This window comes from Coenobita brevimanus, chromosome 84, assembly GCF_032717465.1.
Source record: "Coenobita brevimanus isolate Jiangsu-jjx chromosome 84, ASM3271746v2, whole genome shotgun sequence".
Taxonomy (NCBI): Eukaryota; Metazoa; Arthropoda; class Malacostraca; order Decapoda; family Coenobitidae; genus Coenobita; species Coenobita brevimanus.
This window is the reverse complement of record NC_137037.1, coordinates 31,735,058-31,753,670: the sequence shown is the minus strand read 5'-3', so window position 1 is coordinate 31,753,670 and position 18,613 is coordinate 31,735,058. Positions and strand designations below refer to the sequence as shown.

Genomic DNA, 18,613 nt, shown 5'->3' with positions numbered 1-18,613 from the left:
ACCGCTAACACACTAAATCCAATCCCCATCCCTTTTACAGTTCATGGAATCCAAAGTGAATATCAGCTGGTCCGTTTGTCCATTTGATATAGGTCCATGGGATTATTGGTCATTTTGATACAAATATTGTGTCTATATTATATATATAAGATTTTTCAATTATCATGTATTTAGTCTTAGAGAATATTCTTTGGTGATAATCTTTAAAGGGTTCCTTCCAAAAGAAAGAATGTGAGACTGTTTTACTTGGTTGTAACGATTTCACGACGAACACCATCATTACTGTCCTTTAAATTAATGTTAACATCACTGCTGGCTGTAAGCACCATCTTTAAAAGACCTATCACACACTCCTAAAATGACCACCACAAACTTTCATTTAAGCTAAAGATAAGGTCTATGGTCACTGCTTTAGAGTGAACCTTAAACTCATGAAATTACCACAGCATCTTCTCACTACATGGCTTAAACTTATGTGCTCATATCTTCATAACCCTAAGTAAACACTTAACCCGTCATGTCCCAAGCACTTTCGCACCTCCGACACCCCCCCAGTCCCGACCATTTTTGGATTTTTTTTTTTTTTGGCTAAAACTTCCACTTTTGTTGAGAAACAAAGGAAAATCACAAAGAAAGTGGTTATCGTGGTCTGCAACTGGTCAGAACAGGTGAGGTCCCCCGCGCCAGGTATTTTATCATTGATGTGTGAGGCGCTCACGTTTTCTGTGGTAGGTGATTTTGGGAGAAACAACAAACAACACCTCTAAATTTATTGAATTTGAACTAATAAATTATAAGAATAACAATATAATGAATTTCAATGACATATATATGAAAAATAAGCATTGTACCTTCGCACGAGCATAGCGAGTTTGGTCCGATTGGTAAAACGCTATGTGCTAAGTTTCTTGTTTCAGTCAATATATCATTTTTTCTACTTATATACTACTGTTTCAATGCCATTTTACCATTTTGTACTGTATGTAAATGTTTTCAGCTGTTTTCATTCATTATGATGACAAGCAGCATAAGTATGGCGCACATATGCATACTCAGCGCACTCGCTACGACTCGTATTTCAACATACAACATTGTTTTATCACTTTCATAATATTTTTTTCTTTACATTGAACCTTTCCTCCGCCACTGTAAACGTTTTCAATTATTTACATTCATTACGAGGGCATTTAGCGAAATGCTAGCGCATATTCTCGTAGCAAGCACACTCTCTAACACTCGTGTTTCCACTTTTACTTTATTTCTTCAATCCCAATATACTTTACCACTTACATTACACCCATTTACACCCTATTCTGCACTATATATATTTACTGGCATTATTTATTCTAGTGAGCATCAGAATATCGCATGAAAATACCCTCTCAATGAATGTTTCGACCAACATAATACTCATACACTTACATACTAATATTACACTTATATTACACCCGTGTTCACTTGTAGACTCCTATTTACATATTTATGGGCCTTATTTATTCCACTGAGCATCTGAATATTGCATCAAAATACCCTCGCAAGGTATGTTTCCACTTGGATAATATTCATACACTTACATAATAATTTTCCACTTATATTACACCCGTTTCCACTTCCATACTAATATTTACAGATCTACGGGCCTTATAATTACACTGAGCGTCTGTTTGTCGCATTTATTTCACAGTATCAGCGTCCTATCGCATTCACACCTTATCAGAAGTGCAGGAGCGTGTGAAACTCACTGAAACATGGGTGAATACACAGACCCACGTCACACTGAACGTACTCATAGCGGGTGCCCTTTCTGTGAGTGGTGGGTCTCATCCGGGAATTGCTACACACGTGACACCTGCGTTGGGGCCTAGGTCTATTTGCTTGGGGAGGTATAGGAGTGGGGAAATGGCGGGCAGATATTCTCAGGGGAGGGTGGGTACCTGGGGCTGTGCGGTTGCGGTGTTGGGGCCTTTCAACCACATACCTTGCAACAATCTCTCGTGTCAGCTCCCTCACAACCCCTTCAAAGGTTTCTTGAACTCCTGTTGTCATGGCGTGAAGGTGGTGGCAATTCAGGGCAGTAATGTCAAGCAGGTGAAAGAATAGTTTTTTGTACCACTTCATCTTGGTCCTGGCACACTCGACAATGGATATCAGAGAGTCTGACTAGTCCACCAGGCTCATGTTGATATTATAATCAAGCACACACTCAGATTTCCATATGTGGCGCCTGTTCTCGCTCCGATAATCTACCGACTCTGTACGGTGCATCAAGGGGCGGTGAACCGTGGACAAGAGGTGGACTTCTCTATTGTGGTTCCACACTGTTGCAAGGATATTGTTGGCCTGGAAGAAGACCACCTCATTTCGGTCAAGTTTCCGCCCCACCTTGACCATGTGACGCTGGTTCACCTTGACAGTCCCACAGATCCCCGTGTCATGCCTGTGTAGATAACGAGCGAGAAGAGGGCTAGTGTACCAATTGTCAAGGTAAAGGACGTGACCACGATGAAGATAGTCTTCTATCATTGTCTTTACCACTGCTCCAGACAGACCAATACTCCGATCTTCTATTATGTCTGTCTGTGCACCGGTGTACAAGACTATGTCTTGTACATACCCAGTCCTGCAGTCACACATAACAAAGATCTTGAACCCAAAATGGTGCCTTTTGCTGGGTATGTACTGCCGAAATGAAATATTGCCTCTCCACAACACGAGACTCTCGTCTATGACGAGGTCTCTATAGGGATAAAATGAGGAACGGAATGTCTGCCTTAGGTGATCAAAAATCAACCTAATTCGCCTCATCTTATCTGTTATTAGCATTTGCAGGATCATCAGCATCATAGAAGTGGAGGCGGCTTAGAATTTGCTGAAACCAAATTACAGCTCATTACTTGGCCAAATATTGGTGTAAGCATAATAGGGTCCCTTGTCCAGTATGCAGGAATTCGGTTCTTTCGTACAATACCCATCAACAGTACCACAGCCAAAAACAAAAACATTTCTGCAAGGGAGACTGGGTAATCATATAGGATAGAATGCCTGCTCCTTGTGCCCTGTCTTTCACTCTCACAGCGCTGGCTGGTAGCGAACCAGTTTGTTTGATCCACTATTTCCTCCACAAAACCCTCACTGAAGAAAAGGTGGAAAAATTCCAGCCTGGTAGAATTAGGGTGAATACTGGGAGCAATGCAGTCAGCACGCCCCTGCTCAGTGAATGGGTGAATGAGGGGAGTAAAATTACTCCCATCCTCCCAATTCCATGCCACATATTCCTTGTCCCGATCGTCCCCATCGTCGCCTTCATCGGGGGTGGGGAGGAGATGATGGTGGGGGAGGTTGGGGAGGAGGGATGCAGAGGGCTTCCCTACTCGCATTCCTCTTTCCTCGGCCTTTACCCTTCCCCTTTCCCTTACCCTTAGGGCCTTGGGGAACATCAGGGGGTGTAGGGAGGAAGCCCGGGAATACTGGGGAGCACAAGATGTGCTGGGGAGTGGCTCCTCTTCACCTCCTTGCTCCATCACCACACCACATGATTCACCACCCACCCTCACTGCCCCACGTGATACGCCCCACCGCCTCAAACCACCACGTGAGAGTGATGACTCACTCCCGCCACTCTCACTTTCCACACTCCTCCCAACACTTTCCCTTTCACTCCCCACTCCCTCAATGCCACTTCCGCCATCCCCAAACAAAACACTAGGCCCATACCTGTTAGAACGATGTGGTGTGCGCTCTGGGCCACGACGAGTAATTACCTCATGGCCGTACCACGTGGCAGCACGTCCCACGGCTCTGTCCTCGTCCTCATCTTCGTCCTCGAAATCGAGCTCCACGTCATGTAGGGGCTGGCTAGAGGATCTTGCACATTGTTCTTGTGCAACGTGATCCTCTCCTGCAGCACGATAAGTCACGTAGCGCTGCTTCCTGGGGGACGGGACTTCCTCATCAATGCTGCTGCAACATCCTGTGGTTGGACATAATCTTCGTCCATCTCCTCGTCATCGAGTGGCGAATCAATATCGCCAGTAAAGGCATCCAAGGCGGCTTGAATTTCCTCCTCCGAGAGACCTCTATGTGCCATGTCTGAGCAGGACTGTTGCTAACAGGTGAGTGACTGAGCCGCAGGTGAGCACGGGTCGCGCGGGGTCGCTGAGTGTCCCCGTCTGGTGGCAGGTAGGGGAAGGTTGTGCAATGCTACGTACCAAAAATCTCGCGCGAATTTTGAAAATTGTGGAAATTATGCAACTTGCAATTGCAAAACGTACCAGTACGTTGACGGGACTGGCAAATGCAAAATGTTGCAACGTATCCATATGTTGATGGGATGTCTCGGGTTAAGACTCGACGGATGATGTAGAGCTAGCCAACACTCGTCTCCAGCCACAGCAAACCCAGATCCCACACTCCCGAGTCAAGCTCAATCTGTAACACACACCAGCATCGATTATGATACTCCTCTCCATAAATCACAGTTCCTCGTTGTCCCTCCGTCATAAGAATCCAATAAGCCAGGAGTTCCACCCGTTTACAAGGGACAAATCGAGGCTTCACATGTTTCATAAGACTCTTACAGTCCTTAAACTACTACGTGAATTTAATACATTAAATAATTTTTTTCAGTTAATTACTTCAAAGCAGGGTTGGCACCAAAGTGGGTAACCCGGTTTTACCCACCCGGGTTTTTTCAGTAAAACCCACTAAAAAAAAAAAACTATTTTACCCACTTTACTGTTTTTTTTAAATGTATTTAATAACAAATTCAATTTTATTTTATTAAACGGTTATATTTTTGTACACAATATCAGATGCAAACAATAGCTACTTAATCAGATTCTATTTCATTGGTTAAAAAAACACAACATCGCCAAGTATTTATAATATAATATCTTGGAAACATAATCTTAGTGATTAAAATAAAAGTTTATTACATTTCTCATCACCAACATAAGTAAAACATACTCTTTGCAAATATGAATGATGTTCTTCGATTTTTTCAACATGACACCTGTGCTTAAGATTGGGTAAATAATCCTAATAGTATGTAGCTTGGGAGCTTCTGTGGTACAGTGGTAGAGTGTGTGTTTCGTACACGGGTGAACCAGGGTTCGTGCCCCGCCAGGGTAATAAGCTTTGGGAGTGTTCACTCGGCCACATACTGCATTGGCGGACGCTAGGGGTGCTGTGGTTGAACCAGTGTCGCTTACTATATTGTATGCTTGCACCCAGTCGGCTTGTGTGGGCCAATTACACTCTACACACACATCCAAAGCCACTCCGACGCTGCAATTACAGTTACAAGCACTTCTCACCCTACATACAATCTCTACCAGACAGCCTAAGCCACTTGGTAGAGATACATTGGCTGTATCATCCCGACTTCGGTCGGGTTAGGCCAGTCCTGCAGTGGATGCTCAAATGGCTGATGATGATGATGTAGCTTGAATTCAAGGTAAATTTTCTTGGTTTTCATCTGGTGAATATAGACTTTACAGCCAGCACTACCTGTCTCTAATTCTGAAAGTTTTAAAATTAAGAGTAAAATTTTTTTTTTCTTCAGAGATATGGTTTTTAGCTTCATTAAGGAGTGGGGTAAATTTGTTATACAACAGTAATCATTACTGGAGTTAATTTATACTGTATGTTGTCTCATATCATTACCAAATATCAATAATTGTATAGAAATAAATTATAAACATTGCTTTCTGTTTAAAATAGATATATTTTATAGGCTTGGATATATGGTTACCAAAACCTATTATTACTGTTGAGATAATGTGTGAAGTCACTTACGTAACATAATTTTCAATAACAATTATTTAGAGGATTGAGAAATGCAAGTATATAATTACCAAAGAAAGGAGAGTAGCAAGGCAAATGACTCCCACTGTTGTGCAGTGTGGACTTATCTTTGCCAACTCATGAGTTGTGCAGTGCTCCCACGCCTATCATGTTGAAGCATGTTTTGCTGTGTAGCAGGCAGCCCAAGGATAACAGCCAAACAGGTCAAAACATGATTGTGTTCATTTCCCTCATTCAAATAACTGTGTGAAAAGTAAGATTTTATTGGGTTATTCACAATTACTTATAGCAGAAACATTATTTTATTTAAATTTAAGGTAAACTTTGAGAAACCCACTGTTGTCCCCCCCTTTTTTTTATATTTTGTGAAAAAAACAACGAAAAAAACCAGGTGGGTTGGGCCTTAAAAAAAAAAAAAATAATAATTTTTGCCGACCCTGCTTCAAAGGCTAGAAACAGAAAATTATCAGTACAAAAACCGATATTAACAGAAGCATTACTCGGGCACAAAATTGTTTCTTTAACCTGTCCCAAACCTTTTATCAGGGAATGAAGCCTTACTTTGTAAAACCAGATGAATCTAACACATAATGAAGCTTCAGTCAGGAATGTAGATTCATGACACCTTAGGGTGCGTTCACAGAGAAAGCGGGTTTACCCGCGCGGGATACCAGCGCCGACCGGCGCCAAGAATTAAACCATACAAGCAAAGTGGGGGTGTTCATAGAAGAAGCGGGGTCGAGCATGTCAGAGCAGGCAGCCTGCTTCAGCCCGCTTTCCGGAATCCTTGGACCATTCTTGCCTGCTCAACCCGCGCGGGTAGAGGTGTACAGACTGGCGACGGCACGAAATTATGGATATCGCAACGCGCCAGTAATATACAGAAATAATTTTTTTTTTTTCGCCTTTTTTATCAGAATCGGTCATCGTGGACTCAGGATCGGTATGGAAACAAAGATAATGAAATTTAAACATTTTGTGATGGAAAGGCTATTAGTTATTCCCGCAATTTTTTGCGGGAATAATACAACTTTTTAATATTCACAAAAAAAGATGGTGATATTCTCCAAGCTGTTCTCTCTTGCAGTTTATTTCATGTGTTGCTATTTTTTTCCTTATTATCTTTGGGTGAACACTGTCAAGCAACATGAACTCATCAGACGATGAGCTTGACATCTTCACTGTATAAACGTCTCTTTATCGTCGCGCGGAGCTGGTTACCTGCTTCCTTTGTGAACACCTACCCGCGTAGGTAAACAGCGCGGGTCGGCACCGCAAACCAGCACGCAGGCAACCTGCTTTCTCTGTGTACGCTGCCTTAGGGTGCGTTCACAGAGAGAGCGGGTTTACCCGTGCGGGTTACCGGCGCTGACCTGCGCCAAGAATTAAACCATACAAACAAGTGGGGGTGTTCATAGAAGAAGCGGGGTCGAGCGTGTTGGAGCAGGCAGCCTGCTTCAACCTGCTTTCCGGAATCCTCAGACCATTCTTGCCTGCTCAACCCGCTTGGGTAGAGGTGGGTAGAGGTGTACAGACTGGCGACGGTGCAAAATTGTGGAGATCGTGACGCGCCAGTAATATGCAAAAATCATTTTTTTTTTTTTCGCCCTTTTTATCAGAATCGGTCATTGTGGACTCAGGATCGGTATGGAAACAAAGCTAATGAAATTTAAACATTTTGTGATGGAAAGGCTATTAGTTATTCCCGCAATTTTTTGCGGGAATAACTAATATAACTCCTTTTTAATAACTCCTTTTTAAGATCACAAAAAAGATGGTGATATTCTCCAAGCTGTTGTCTCTTGCAGTTTATTTCATGTCTTGCTATTTTTTTCCTTTTAATCTTTGGGTGAACACTATCAAGCAACATGAACTCATCAGATGACGAGCTTGATATCTTCACTGTATGCCTGGTAGATCACAACTGACTGCAACCTTGTCCCTTTAACGTCCCCTTGTCCCTTTAACGTCCCTTTAAAATCGCATGGATCGGAGCTGGGTACCTGCTTCCTTTGTGAACACCTACCCGCGCAGGTAACCAGTGCGGATCGGCGCCGGTGTGGTATGCACGGAGTGACTTATGCTGTAAGTAACCGTTTCGCTCAGTGCGCATGGGCCGAGTGGCCGTTTAGCTTCTATTTTGAGAGTATCCGTATGTTATCTTATATTTTGTGCCATTTATGAACAACATTGTATGAAATACATGTGTCAGGAAGATAGCTGGATGTCTTATCGACCTATAGGTAACTATAGGTCGATATATGGATATATATAAATATAGATATATATGTATGTTACGGGCAGATTGTGAAATTAGTCATTTCGTGAATTAAGATTAGTTTATTTTAGGTTTATTTAGGTTAGGCTGATCTAGGATAAGGTTAGGTTAGGTTTGGTTAGATTAGGTTAATTTAGGCTTAATAGAGAAGGAAACGGTAACTTCCAGCATAAAGTCACTCCGTGCATATGACACCGGAACCCAGCTCGCAGGCAACCTGCTTTCTCTGTGTTTGCAGCCTTACCATCCATTCCTGCTTCTTCCCTACACTTGACCTAATGCTTTCTCTACACCCTCTTTCTTTCCCTGCCCCATTGACTCTTCTTACCATGTCAATCCACCCCAACTATGTTTTCTGTCATTACTTATTGCTAAGCAGCTTTTTGCAATGCCTTATTCATTTCTTTTCCTTACCTCACCATTATCCGCTACAAGAGAGCTGGTGATTCAGTGGCAGCATATCCAGTTTGCAACTGAAGGATCTCTGGTTCTATTTCGCTTCCCAGGCCGGTCAGACTCTTCGACAAATCATGCCTTTCCTTTTTCTCTGTTCACTTAACAATACCACTGAGGATCTGGATGTAGTTTTAACTGTTTTGTGTCATGCTGGAAGGCAAAACTGATAATCAATATATAGGCCTGGAATGATTGTTGCATTTGACTCGTGCAGTCGAAATAAATTTATCCTAGATCTTTTCTCGTCATTCGAACAGTTTGCTAAAGCATTTGTTTACTAAGTAATATGAAACTTTACAGGAAATAAAAAAACTGCTCTGATTTCAAGAAACTTAGCTATATGCTTATCCTGGAATGCCAAGTGCAGATGTAATGATCCAAAAACATTCCCACATTAGAAATTCTGAGCTTAGCCCATTAGCTTAGCCCAGGGAAAAATAAGCCAGCTATAAAAAAGAAAGAAAAAAAAAAACTCACAAGGTGATTAACCCTTTTCAGTCATTTGCCTCAGTTAGTAGACATTAACTCATTAACCACAGTGGTGTTTCGTATTTTAGTCTTGTCTCTTTCTGATGATTTTGCTCTTCAAAGATGAGATTCTTCTAGCCTAAGGGGTAACCTATAGACTTCATTGATCCCTTCATCAAAATCGACGATTTCTAAAGGTTAATAGTCCTCCAAAAGTACCAAGAATGTTACAGTTCTCGTACAATGCGTTTTCTGATTCAGGGGTAATGCAAACATTGTGATCTCAAGCCTGAGCGGCGTTGTGCTCCGTTCAGTAGTTTAGATCGTAAGAGCTCACTTATTTTCATTTTATCAAATACTGCAACAACTCATACTGTCATGAAATCGTATAATGAAATGATCATTAAGTTTGAATCAGAAGTTACTGAGACTCGATTAATTAACCATTTACCTTTACAGAACACTGTACAGATCTGCTACACTTTTAAAATATCAACTTGTTTGACTGCTGCCTCCGTGACATCAGTTTGTTTTCCACTGGTAATTTCAAGGCGTGGATTAAATGCCGTATGAAAAAATTGGCCAAAAGTTGTTAGTCATTTTCAAACGGGGTAAATTTATAGTGTATCATTACCGTACACTTTTTTTTTTTTTTTAAATAACAGAACAGAGGAAGGAAAAACAATGAATAAAAAGAAAAAAAACTAATCCATACACCAGATTACTGGTGTCCTCTGTTCGTAAAATATCTGTAACAGTTAGACTTGAACAGCTGTAGGTTGAAGTTTGGAGGGAAACAACTCAGAGGAAGCGAGTTCCAGAGAGATGCCGTTCGGAGAAAGAAAGAATTCTGATAGGCAGAAGTTCTGCAATATGGCTGAGTAACGTTCCAGTCATGAGCGCTACCAGATGCCAGTGTGGCGCGAGGGAAGGCATGGAGACGTGGCACAATGGACGCAACTTCGTCTGAGCATTTGCTATAAAAATATCTGTAAAATGATGCAAGGGAGGCAACATTCCTTCTTATTTGTAGGGAAGGTAGTTCATTAGTAACAGCGGGGTTATTAATAATTCTAACAGCTTTGTTCTGAATTTTATCTTGCAACCTCTCGACATCCATTCCACAAGGGTGAGCAGTATTCAAGCTGAGGACGCACATGACTCTTATAAATTATAGCTCACTGCTCGTCAGTGAAGAAGTTACAGACTCTGTACAATAATCTAAGTTCCTTTGAGGCGGTTTTAGCAAGTGATCTGACATGAGGTCAGAGGGCATTGTTAAGTGAGACGCCGAGGATTTCAATACTTTTGGAAATGGGAATATTTGTAGCATTGAAGGTAATATACGAATCTGGCAATACGTAACTAATAATAACTAGTAACACCTAACTAATAATAATAATAATAATAAAGCTGGTTTTCTGTAATCTTAGCTCTCTTATATCTACAGAATGACACCATCACCATGTGCCTTTGCTAACTTCATAGCCTTTTCACATATACTGTAACACACACCGAGTGACTCAGTTGCATCAGCAGGTGACAGCAGATGTATGAATATTGCAGTACTTTGAAAACAGAAAAGTAAAAAACTTTGTTGGAAATATAATTTTCTACTTTAGCTCATATTCAAGCAACGCCTTCAGTTGCCACTTCAGATTTCACCTTTTGCTTTAAAGCTGCATAGCGTTTCAACGGCCACTCCCTCACCTGTTGACTACTAATTGAGTAATTATTATAAGTGTAACAACCTGATCATGTATTAACTAGATCCAGTCTCTCCCACAGCTTTCTGGGCATGTTAGGTTAGGTGTATGATGAAGTTATCAGATAAATTTTTGTAATCAAACATAATACTTATTTACAGAACACAAAGGCTTTAACTACGTGTTTGTGCATCAGGCGTTTGCTTGGCAAATTGTGTGCAATATACTTATATAAAGGGAGAGATAATATATGTGGCAGTTCATTGATCTGGACGAGAATGAAAAAGCTGACAGAGAAATCATGTGGCAAGTTAAATCATATGCATGGGGAGAGGAGGTTCATTAAACGAATGGACATATGTGTGAGTGAGAAGGCAAGAGAGATAATGGTTAAATGTAAAGGCTGGGTAGCATGAGGGATGTGTGATACCTTTTCATATGCTCATCCAACTCATGGACTGCCCGGGAGGTAGACAGTTGTTTGGGGAGAAGAGGAGGGATTAATGTCTGTGAAATGTACGAGGGTAATTATTGTTTGCCAGTAAATTATTACTAAGTCATAATTTTCCCCTAGTATACGACAAGTAACAATACAGTTTGCATCCAAGTCCACAATTGTACAGCTACGTGACCAGGGATACAGGTGAATTAAGTTTCGTCCAAGAGTCTGACCGGCCAAGGAACTGAGCTTGGGCTGGATGTGGTTACGATTACAACACCATTTTTCCATGAAAAGGAGTGGGCAAATATGAGACTTGCAAAAAGGAAAAAATGACTGACCAGGAAGTAAGCCAGTTAGCAGATGACAAAATATTATTCGAAGTCTCTGGGGATAAAAGTAAGCTGCTGAGGTCTATTTCAAATAAACAGTGAGAGAAGAATAGTGAGTAAGAGTTAGATCGTCAGGTTTGTAAAAAGACTGCACATACAGTACGAGATAAACTCCTGGAGCATGGGAACCACAAGATGATGTTATTTAGCTGTAGTAATGAAGCAGTTGATTAACGCTGTATATAAAACCTTGAGTTCGAAAAAAAAAAAAATCCCTGAGCTTGAATAATATTGCTTGTAGAAAACAGGCATGAAACAAAAAAGACGTTACCGGACTGAAAGGGTTAATTCGAAATTATGAAGGTTTGGATATATATAATATTTTAGGTATAGTTGTGTTCAGTATTTCATTTACATCATCTCGACACATAATCACATACTAATAAGAACTTTCCAAACTAACCTAGATCATTCATGCAGATTGGATGGGCTAGAATTTCGGTATAATTGTCAAAAACCCCAGGCGTTTTAAAATGTTACACTTTCGGGATCATTGATATATCGAGAACGACGCATTGACAGACCAGGGTAGCAATCAAAGGCTGCTGAACACCTCTGAGTTTTATTCCTTCTTGACACAGCTGGGGTACATTTGCAAAACACTGTGGTTTCTGTCCCCATCCTCACTCACTATTACTCACTCACTGTCCGTTCACTGGTCCCGCACATGACACTGAATGACTACTCTGTCCTTCACTGATTAACTTACTAACTCACCAGCTCGCTAACACTGTCACTGACTCTCTCTGCCACTGTTTGTCCACCACTGACTCACTGACTACACTGACTGGCTGTTACTGAATCTCTGATTCTCACTCTTCTCACTCTGACCCTTACTCACTAATTGCCACTACTGTGCACAAAACTCATTCTGTCACTAAAACTGTCCTGGAGGTGGGACGGTCCCTTAAATCCCCTTCCCAAAGACGCCACATGCCAGTACAGCTCTGAATACTCTCCGAGGAAAGAACGCACATTTTCTCACACAATAGTCTATATTGTAGAGCCTAGGGAAGAATTTACATTTCCTCAAACAATATTGCACTTAAATTAACAGTACACAATAACAATAATGACAAAAAGTAATTCCTATGGCATGAGAGAAAGAAAATTAAATAAACACGCCAAATTCTCCATCAAATAAACATGCCAAAATCTCCAGAATGTTACTCACATCTCCAAAAGTAAACACTGACCTAATCCTATGGCATAACACTAAATTTCTAGAGGGTTCCTCACATCTCCAGATAGAAACCAGTAACCAGATCCTATTGACATAACACTGCCCTTCCCCCAAGACTGTGTCGTGCATAACACATACACCTAATCCTACTTATATTCACCCACTAAAATAGTTATTGGCATGTAATGCTTCGATATCCTTTGCAACTATCACTGGCACAGAAGCCGTGAATACGCAGTAACAGTTGGTACACCTGATTCTCTCTCTCTCTCTCTCTCTCTCTCTCCAGATACAGTATAACTCCCGTAGCTCCATGTCGTGTTTAAAGAATAGTTCATAGCAATGGACAGAGTGCTCGAAGGAAAGTTTCAAAGCATTATACGCTAGGTAGTATAGAAATTAAAGTGCCATTATTCTGCTTGGCACGCATCGTCTCCGAGGTTACCACCTTAGGAGTTTCTGACACGTTGTGATACAGTGACAACCACAACTAGCATTTAAAGAATAATGGCAAACTCAGCTATACACATCCACTTCCAATGAACTATATTACGGTATTATATCTTTAAGTAGCCTCATGTTCTTTCTTTCATTCTTCCCCTTTAGGAATTTTAAGTTTTATTATTCTCTCCTTAGTACTAGTCTTTAATATCCGTTCTCTCTTATCGGGTGTTATCTTTTAATGTTCTGTCGTTTTATACTAAAAATATCTTTACTGGAAAACTTTTGTAACTGGAACCAAACTATGTATAATGCCTATCTTTTACCCTCACTCACACCAATGATCCTGCATCGCAGCCAATTGCAGCATTTGGTTTTTATTATTGAAATTTACTATGCCATTACTTTTACCTGGAACAGACAGGCAATCTCTTAACCATTAATGTAAAGCTATGATAAAAAAATCACCTTTAGAGCTCAGTACTATCCACAAAGGATTGTACTGAAGAATGTGGTGAGCCGAAATACTGTCTATTAACACTGCTATTAAGGTAAAGTAAATAACCAAAAAAATTATTAAAATGCCACTAGAATTCAGTACCAAGAAAAAGGCGTGCTGTATCGCAGTCTTGTTTCATTACGCATTCAGCACAGTAAAAAGCACGTATTAATGTAAATAGTAGCGCAACATAACGCGCTAGCCGCTGTTTCATATATGTGTAAAATACGCAACATGATGTTTCAGTGTGTTAGAAATTCGGTTTTCCACGCCAAAATGGCAACACTGCCAGTTACGCACTACGGAGTACTCGAACGTAGGAGTTATATTCATAGTGGCTTCGAGTTCTTTCATAACACTTCCTAGATAGAGATTTATTCTGCACATTACACAACATCATCCTCATTTATATTCTTGATACTCATACTCTCTAAGAAACGTTAAAGACTGATAATTTATCACAGACAAAACAAACTGCTTAGGAAGCGGTGCTCCATAGCCTCCAATGCCACTGAACGTAAAGCTTATCATTCAGGGATACCAACCTGGCAGGTTGACCCAGGAGTTTATTTTCAGTTCTCCCATCCGGTGTGTCAACTTTTATCACGCTATGAGTGCCGATAATTTTTTTTTACTGGGTGTACAGGTATATACATGATGATAATCCGACCTAGATGGTTAGTGCTTTCGCCTCTGCTGTCTAGGTCCCAGTGAGTCTGGGACACCCTCTATTCCTGAACCATCTGCCAAGCCATCCCTAGTAACTGCAGCATTCTGAGCATCAAGCAAGGGAAGGCTGACCGCCTCCATGCCCTCGACCAAAAGACCTGGATTGCTAGGGTTGTCAATGACTTGTCACTCTTCTGGGCCCTCCTTTCGTCACCAGTGTCCAGCAGGTCCTTAGCTTCAATCCAAGTGTGCTTCCTAAGTCCATGATATCTTCACAGGCAACTGGCATGCAGTGGCGTATGGTTGCCATTTTAATTGGGTGTGCTGCACCATAGGAGCTTGGTCAAAATTATTTCTAAAAATAAGTATGTTCAGCATGAAGTTAAATAAACAGCATATTTACTCATAAGTAATAATAAACACTAATATAAAAATATTCATTAATTATCATTCATACAGTATATACAAAAATAAAGAATAGATATTTTGAAAGATTTGCTTACCTTGTAAATGTCAGATTATAATTTACTTGAAAGTTAGCTCTATTCTTCTTTTTTGGGATGTAAATTTCTGTATGACCTCATCATAAAAAGAGGCCCTTTGTCTTAATTCCATTAGCAGATGCTTTTCAATAGATAGAAGACTGAGGCCACTAAGCCTTTCCTGACTTTGTGTTCCACGGTAGCATGTATTGATTCGCTTCAGGGCAGAAAATGAGCGCTCTGCTGAAGCTGTGTTGCTTGGAATGGTCAGGATTAATTCCCCTAATCTAAAAACTTCCTTAAAACCTGATGTGAGACTGTTTTCTACCATGAACCCCACTAATTTATGCACATTCTTGTCTGAAAACTCTGGACATGCATACAGTACAAGAAGCTCATTTTTCAAGCGAATGTAGTCAAAGAGGGAGCCATAGAAGTCCTTCAATTTCACAAGCAAGCGATCAGGGAATTGCTTTCTAAACTCCTCATACTTCTCATGCCAAAGTAATTGGAAGAACTCAAGCTTAGAAAGGGAAGAGTACCTGTTCTTGATCTGCATGCGTAAGCTTTCTACTACAGACTGATAAAGTGTAAGGTAAGAGTTTCTTTCATCTTGCTCATCCATTAACCTAATCCTTTTATGCCTTTGGTCATCACAGCTACTACTATTGGACACAGCAGAACCCCACAAATTATCAAACTCGTGTTCTTTGTCATGCAAAAGCTGTTTTGACACTTCATCAATTTTCTTACAACAATACAGCACATCATACACTTTACTTTGTAACACATTGTATAGCACATCAGTATACCCAAACAATTTAGAAAATACTTCAAGCAAGAACACAGTTTGAAAATTTTGCAGAAAACTTAAAAATCCTTGTGCTTTTACAGTTGTATCATTGTCCCAGTTCTCAGAGTTTTCAATAATGTGCTGAAAGAAGTCAGTGAACTGAGGCCTGAATTTCTGTACTGTGTTGCTCAAACGAGAAGTAAAGTTCCATCTAGTGGGTGCAACAGTGGGCAATCTCCTAGCAACAAAGTCCTGTAGAGCATGCACTCGCTTAGAGGACTTGGAAAAAAAGGCTGCCAGGCCATTCAAGGTTTGGAAAAATATTCTGCATTCCTTAATGTTAGAAAGACCTTGCTGGAGAACTAAATTCAAGACATGAGCATAACAGTGTGTAAAAATAGCATGGGGATACTCATCAAGAACTTTCTTCTGGAGTCCATTTACATGCCCACTCATAACACTGGCTCCATCATATGTCTGCCCAACCAGTTTGTCTTTCATCTGAAACTCTTCAACAACATTCTTGACATGCCTGAACAGTCCATCAGCAGTTCGGTCAGTACTCACATCAGAGAACCCCACAAATCTTTCATGCACTTTACCTTCATGGACATAACGCAGCACTGTAGATAGTTGGGATTTTGACATTATATCTGATGTTTCATCAAGTATTATTGCAGTGAAAGATGCTAAACTCATCTCCTTCTTTATATAGTCCATAACAACACTTGATATTGCTTGTATAATGTCATTTTGGACAAATGGTGAAATTCCTTGAAATACTGTTGAAGTGTTTAAATGAGAGTCTAAGACAGAGTCATAATTTCTAAGCAAATCAAGCAATTCAATGTAGTTACCTCGATTGGCTGATGTGCTGGATTCATCATGACCTCGAAGTGAAAGCTCTTGTTTTGCTAAATGATACCACATTGAGTACACCGCTTCCCGTCCGATCAGCCAAGTTAAGCAACGTTGGGTCTGGTTAGTACTTGGATGGGTGACCGCCTGGGAACACCAGATGCTGTTGGCATAACGTTCTTCCTAGGTATCAAGTGGGGTTGGTGGAGGATTAGTGACCCTCCCTGTAAATCAATTAACTCTAAGCCCTTGACCACCCCGTTTGGGATACATGGCGTCTGGCAATGAATGAATGAATGAAACATACATCAGTAAGTCTCTTCAAAATATCCCTGTTTTTCTTTACTTGTTCATTGTGTTTGCTTATTTCTGCCTTTCTTTGAGTGTAAATTAAAGTGTCAATTCTCTGCTTCCCAAACATTTTAAAAGCCATAAAAGCCAACGGCCATACCACGTTGAGTACACCACTTCCCGTCCGATCAGCGAAGTTAAGCAACGTTGGGTCTGGTCAGTACTTGGATGGGTGACCGCCTGGGAACACCAGATGCTGTTGGCATCCCTACGTGTCAAGTGGGGTTGGGGGAGGATTAGTGCCCCTCCCTGTAAAACAATTAACTCTAAGCCGTTGGCCACCCCGTTTGGGATACATGGCGTCTGGCAATGGACGGATGAATGCCTGAACATGTGCCTTTGATCTTTCATGTTTATTTAAGGCTGATGTTAAATGGTTAAGATCTGAGTACCCTTGCTTATTCCAAACCCCACTTTCCCTGGAAAACAAGAGGCAGGGCCAACAAAACAGCTTTGACCGTACTTCACAGCCTGGAAGCCACTCAGTATTTTCATATTGGGGTGCTGAGAAACGCCTAGTATATTCACATTTTCTGTCTGCATGTTTAGTTGTTAATTCTTGGAGTACAGGCATCGGTTTTTCTCCTTTCACAATTTTTAATTTTTCCTCATACGGTCTGCCAGAGAAGGATGTTTTTAATATATCATCAACACTGTTATTGTTAACCGCCATTATTATAGGCTTAGGAAAACCTGGAATTAACAAAACATACCATATATTAATCTCTAAATATATTTCACTCAACTTCAAAAGCTATATAATTGATATCCGATACTGATAGAAGCAAATAAAACACTGAAACAATCCACGTGTAATAAGATAATCCCCACTGGTTAATGTCACGCGAGCAACTGAGTGATGACTGACGAACACGAACGTTGAGTGTTGTGTGTTCGTTTCTTATCCTGGAGACTTGCACCAATTGTTATTTTTAATTTGAATTAAGTATCTGGGTATCAATAGCTGTAAAGCAATTTATTAATACTTACCGACTTCAAATATTAGTTGATTAGTTGTATATACTATTAAAAGCAAAACCATGATGATAATTTAAAGCAGACAATTTCAGCGACGAAAACGAACGCGAGAGTCTTACAGCACACCTAAGCCCATATGTCTGCGCCGGTATCCCCTCAATCTGACGGTCCGCCCCATGTCGTATGATTTTATAAGTACTTATTACGATGTACTGGGTGAGCGCTGCTGTTTCTGAACACCTACTGTAACATTTAATAAAGGGGCTAAAAAAATTAGGTTAAAAGTAGCTTAAAGCTAATATGCAGTATATTGTTGACTCCGTTAGATGATTTTATTTTTTGTCTGGGTGTGCGCCGCACACCTAGCACACCCTAAATATACGCCCCTGCTGGCATGGATGATCTTCAGCCTGGTGCCTCTATCCCCTTTGATCCTATAGAATAGTATAGATCATGTTCAGGAGATGGATACTGAAGTTTAGGAGAATGGCCCTTCTTCTGGGGGATGTAAAGACAGGCATAGTCTCCGACCCGAAACTGATGTGGCTAGCTCTCAGGTCATAATTTCCCGGTTCATGGCCTTACTGGAGAAGTTCAGTATCCCTCGAAACAGATAGAGAACCTCATCCATTCTCTTCCCCACACTTCAAGCAAACTCAAAGGATATCGCTGAGAGACCTTCCTCAAGGGACATTCCAGGTAACAGTTCTACTAGCATCCGCAATTTATGCCCAAATATAATTTTCACCGAAGAGTATCCAGCAGCTTCAAGGAATGCAGACCTGTAGGACATCAGTAGAGCAGGTAGCTAATGG

The 18,613-nt window shown here is 40.8% G+C and overlaps 1 protein-coding gene, 1 non-coding gene and 1 pseudogene across 2 annotated transcripts; 2 read left to right on the top strand and 1 right to left on the bottom strand.

Annotated features, from left to right (window-relative positions):
• Positions 1-4,365: 4,365 nt before the first annotated feature.
• Positions 4,366-17,976, bottom strand: LOC145410120 (zinc finger MYM-type protein 1-like). Its single transcript, XM_080280318.1, has 4 exons — positions 17,925-17,976; positions 15,005-16,234; positions 14,551-14,660; positions 4,366-4,428 (listed from the first exon to the last, which is right to left on the bottom strand). The coding sequence occupies exons 1-4, from the start codon at positions 17,974-17,976 to the stop codon at positions 4,366-4,368; spliced, it is 1,455 nt and encodes a 484-aa protein (XP_080136444.1).
• LOC145410248 (5S ribosomal RNA) lies at positions 16,525-16,641 on the top strand (annotated as a pseudogene).
• LOC145410264 (5S ribosomal RNA) lies at positions 16,907-17,025 on the top strand. Its single transcript, XR_013899231.1, has one exon. It is a non-coding gene; the product is annotated as a 5S ribosomal RNA (ribosomal RNA).
• Positions 17,977-18,613: the final 637 nt, after the last annotated feature.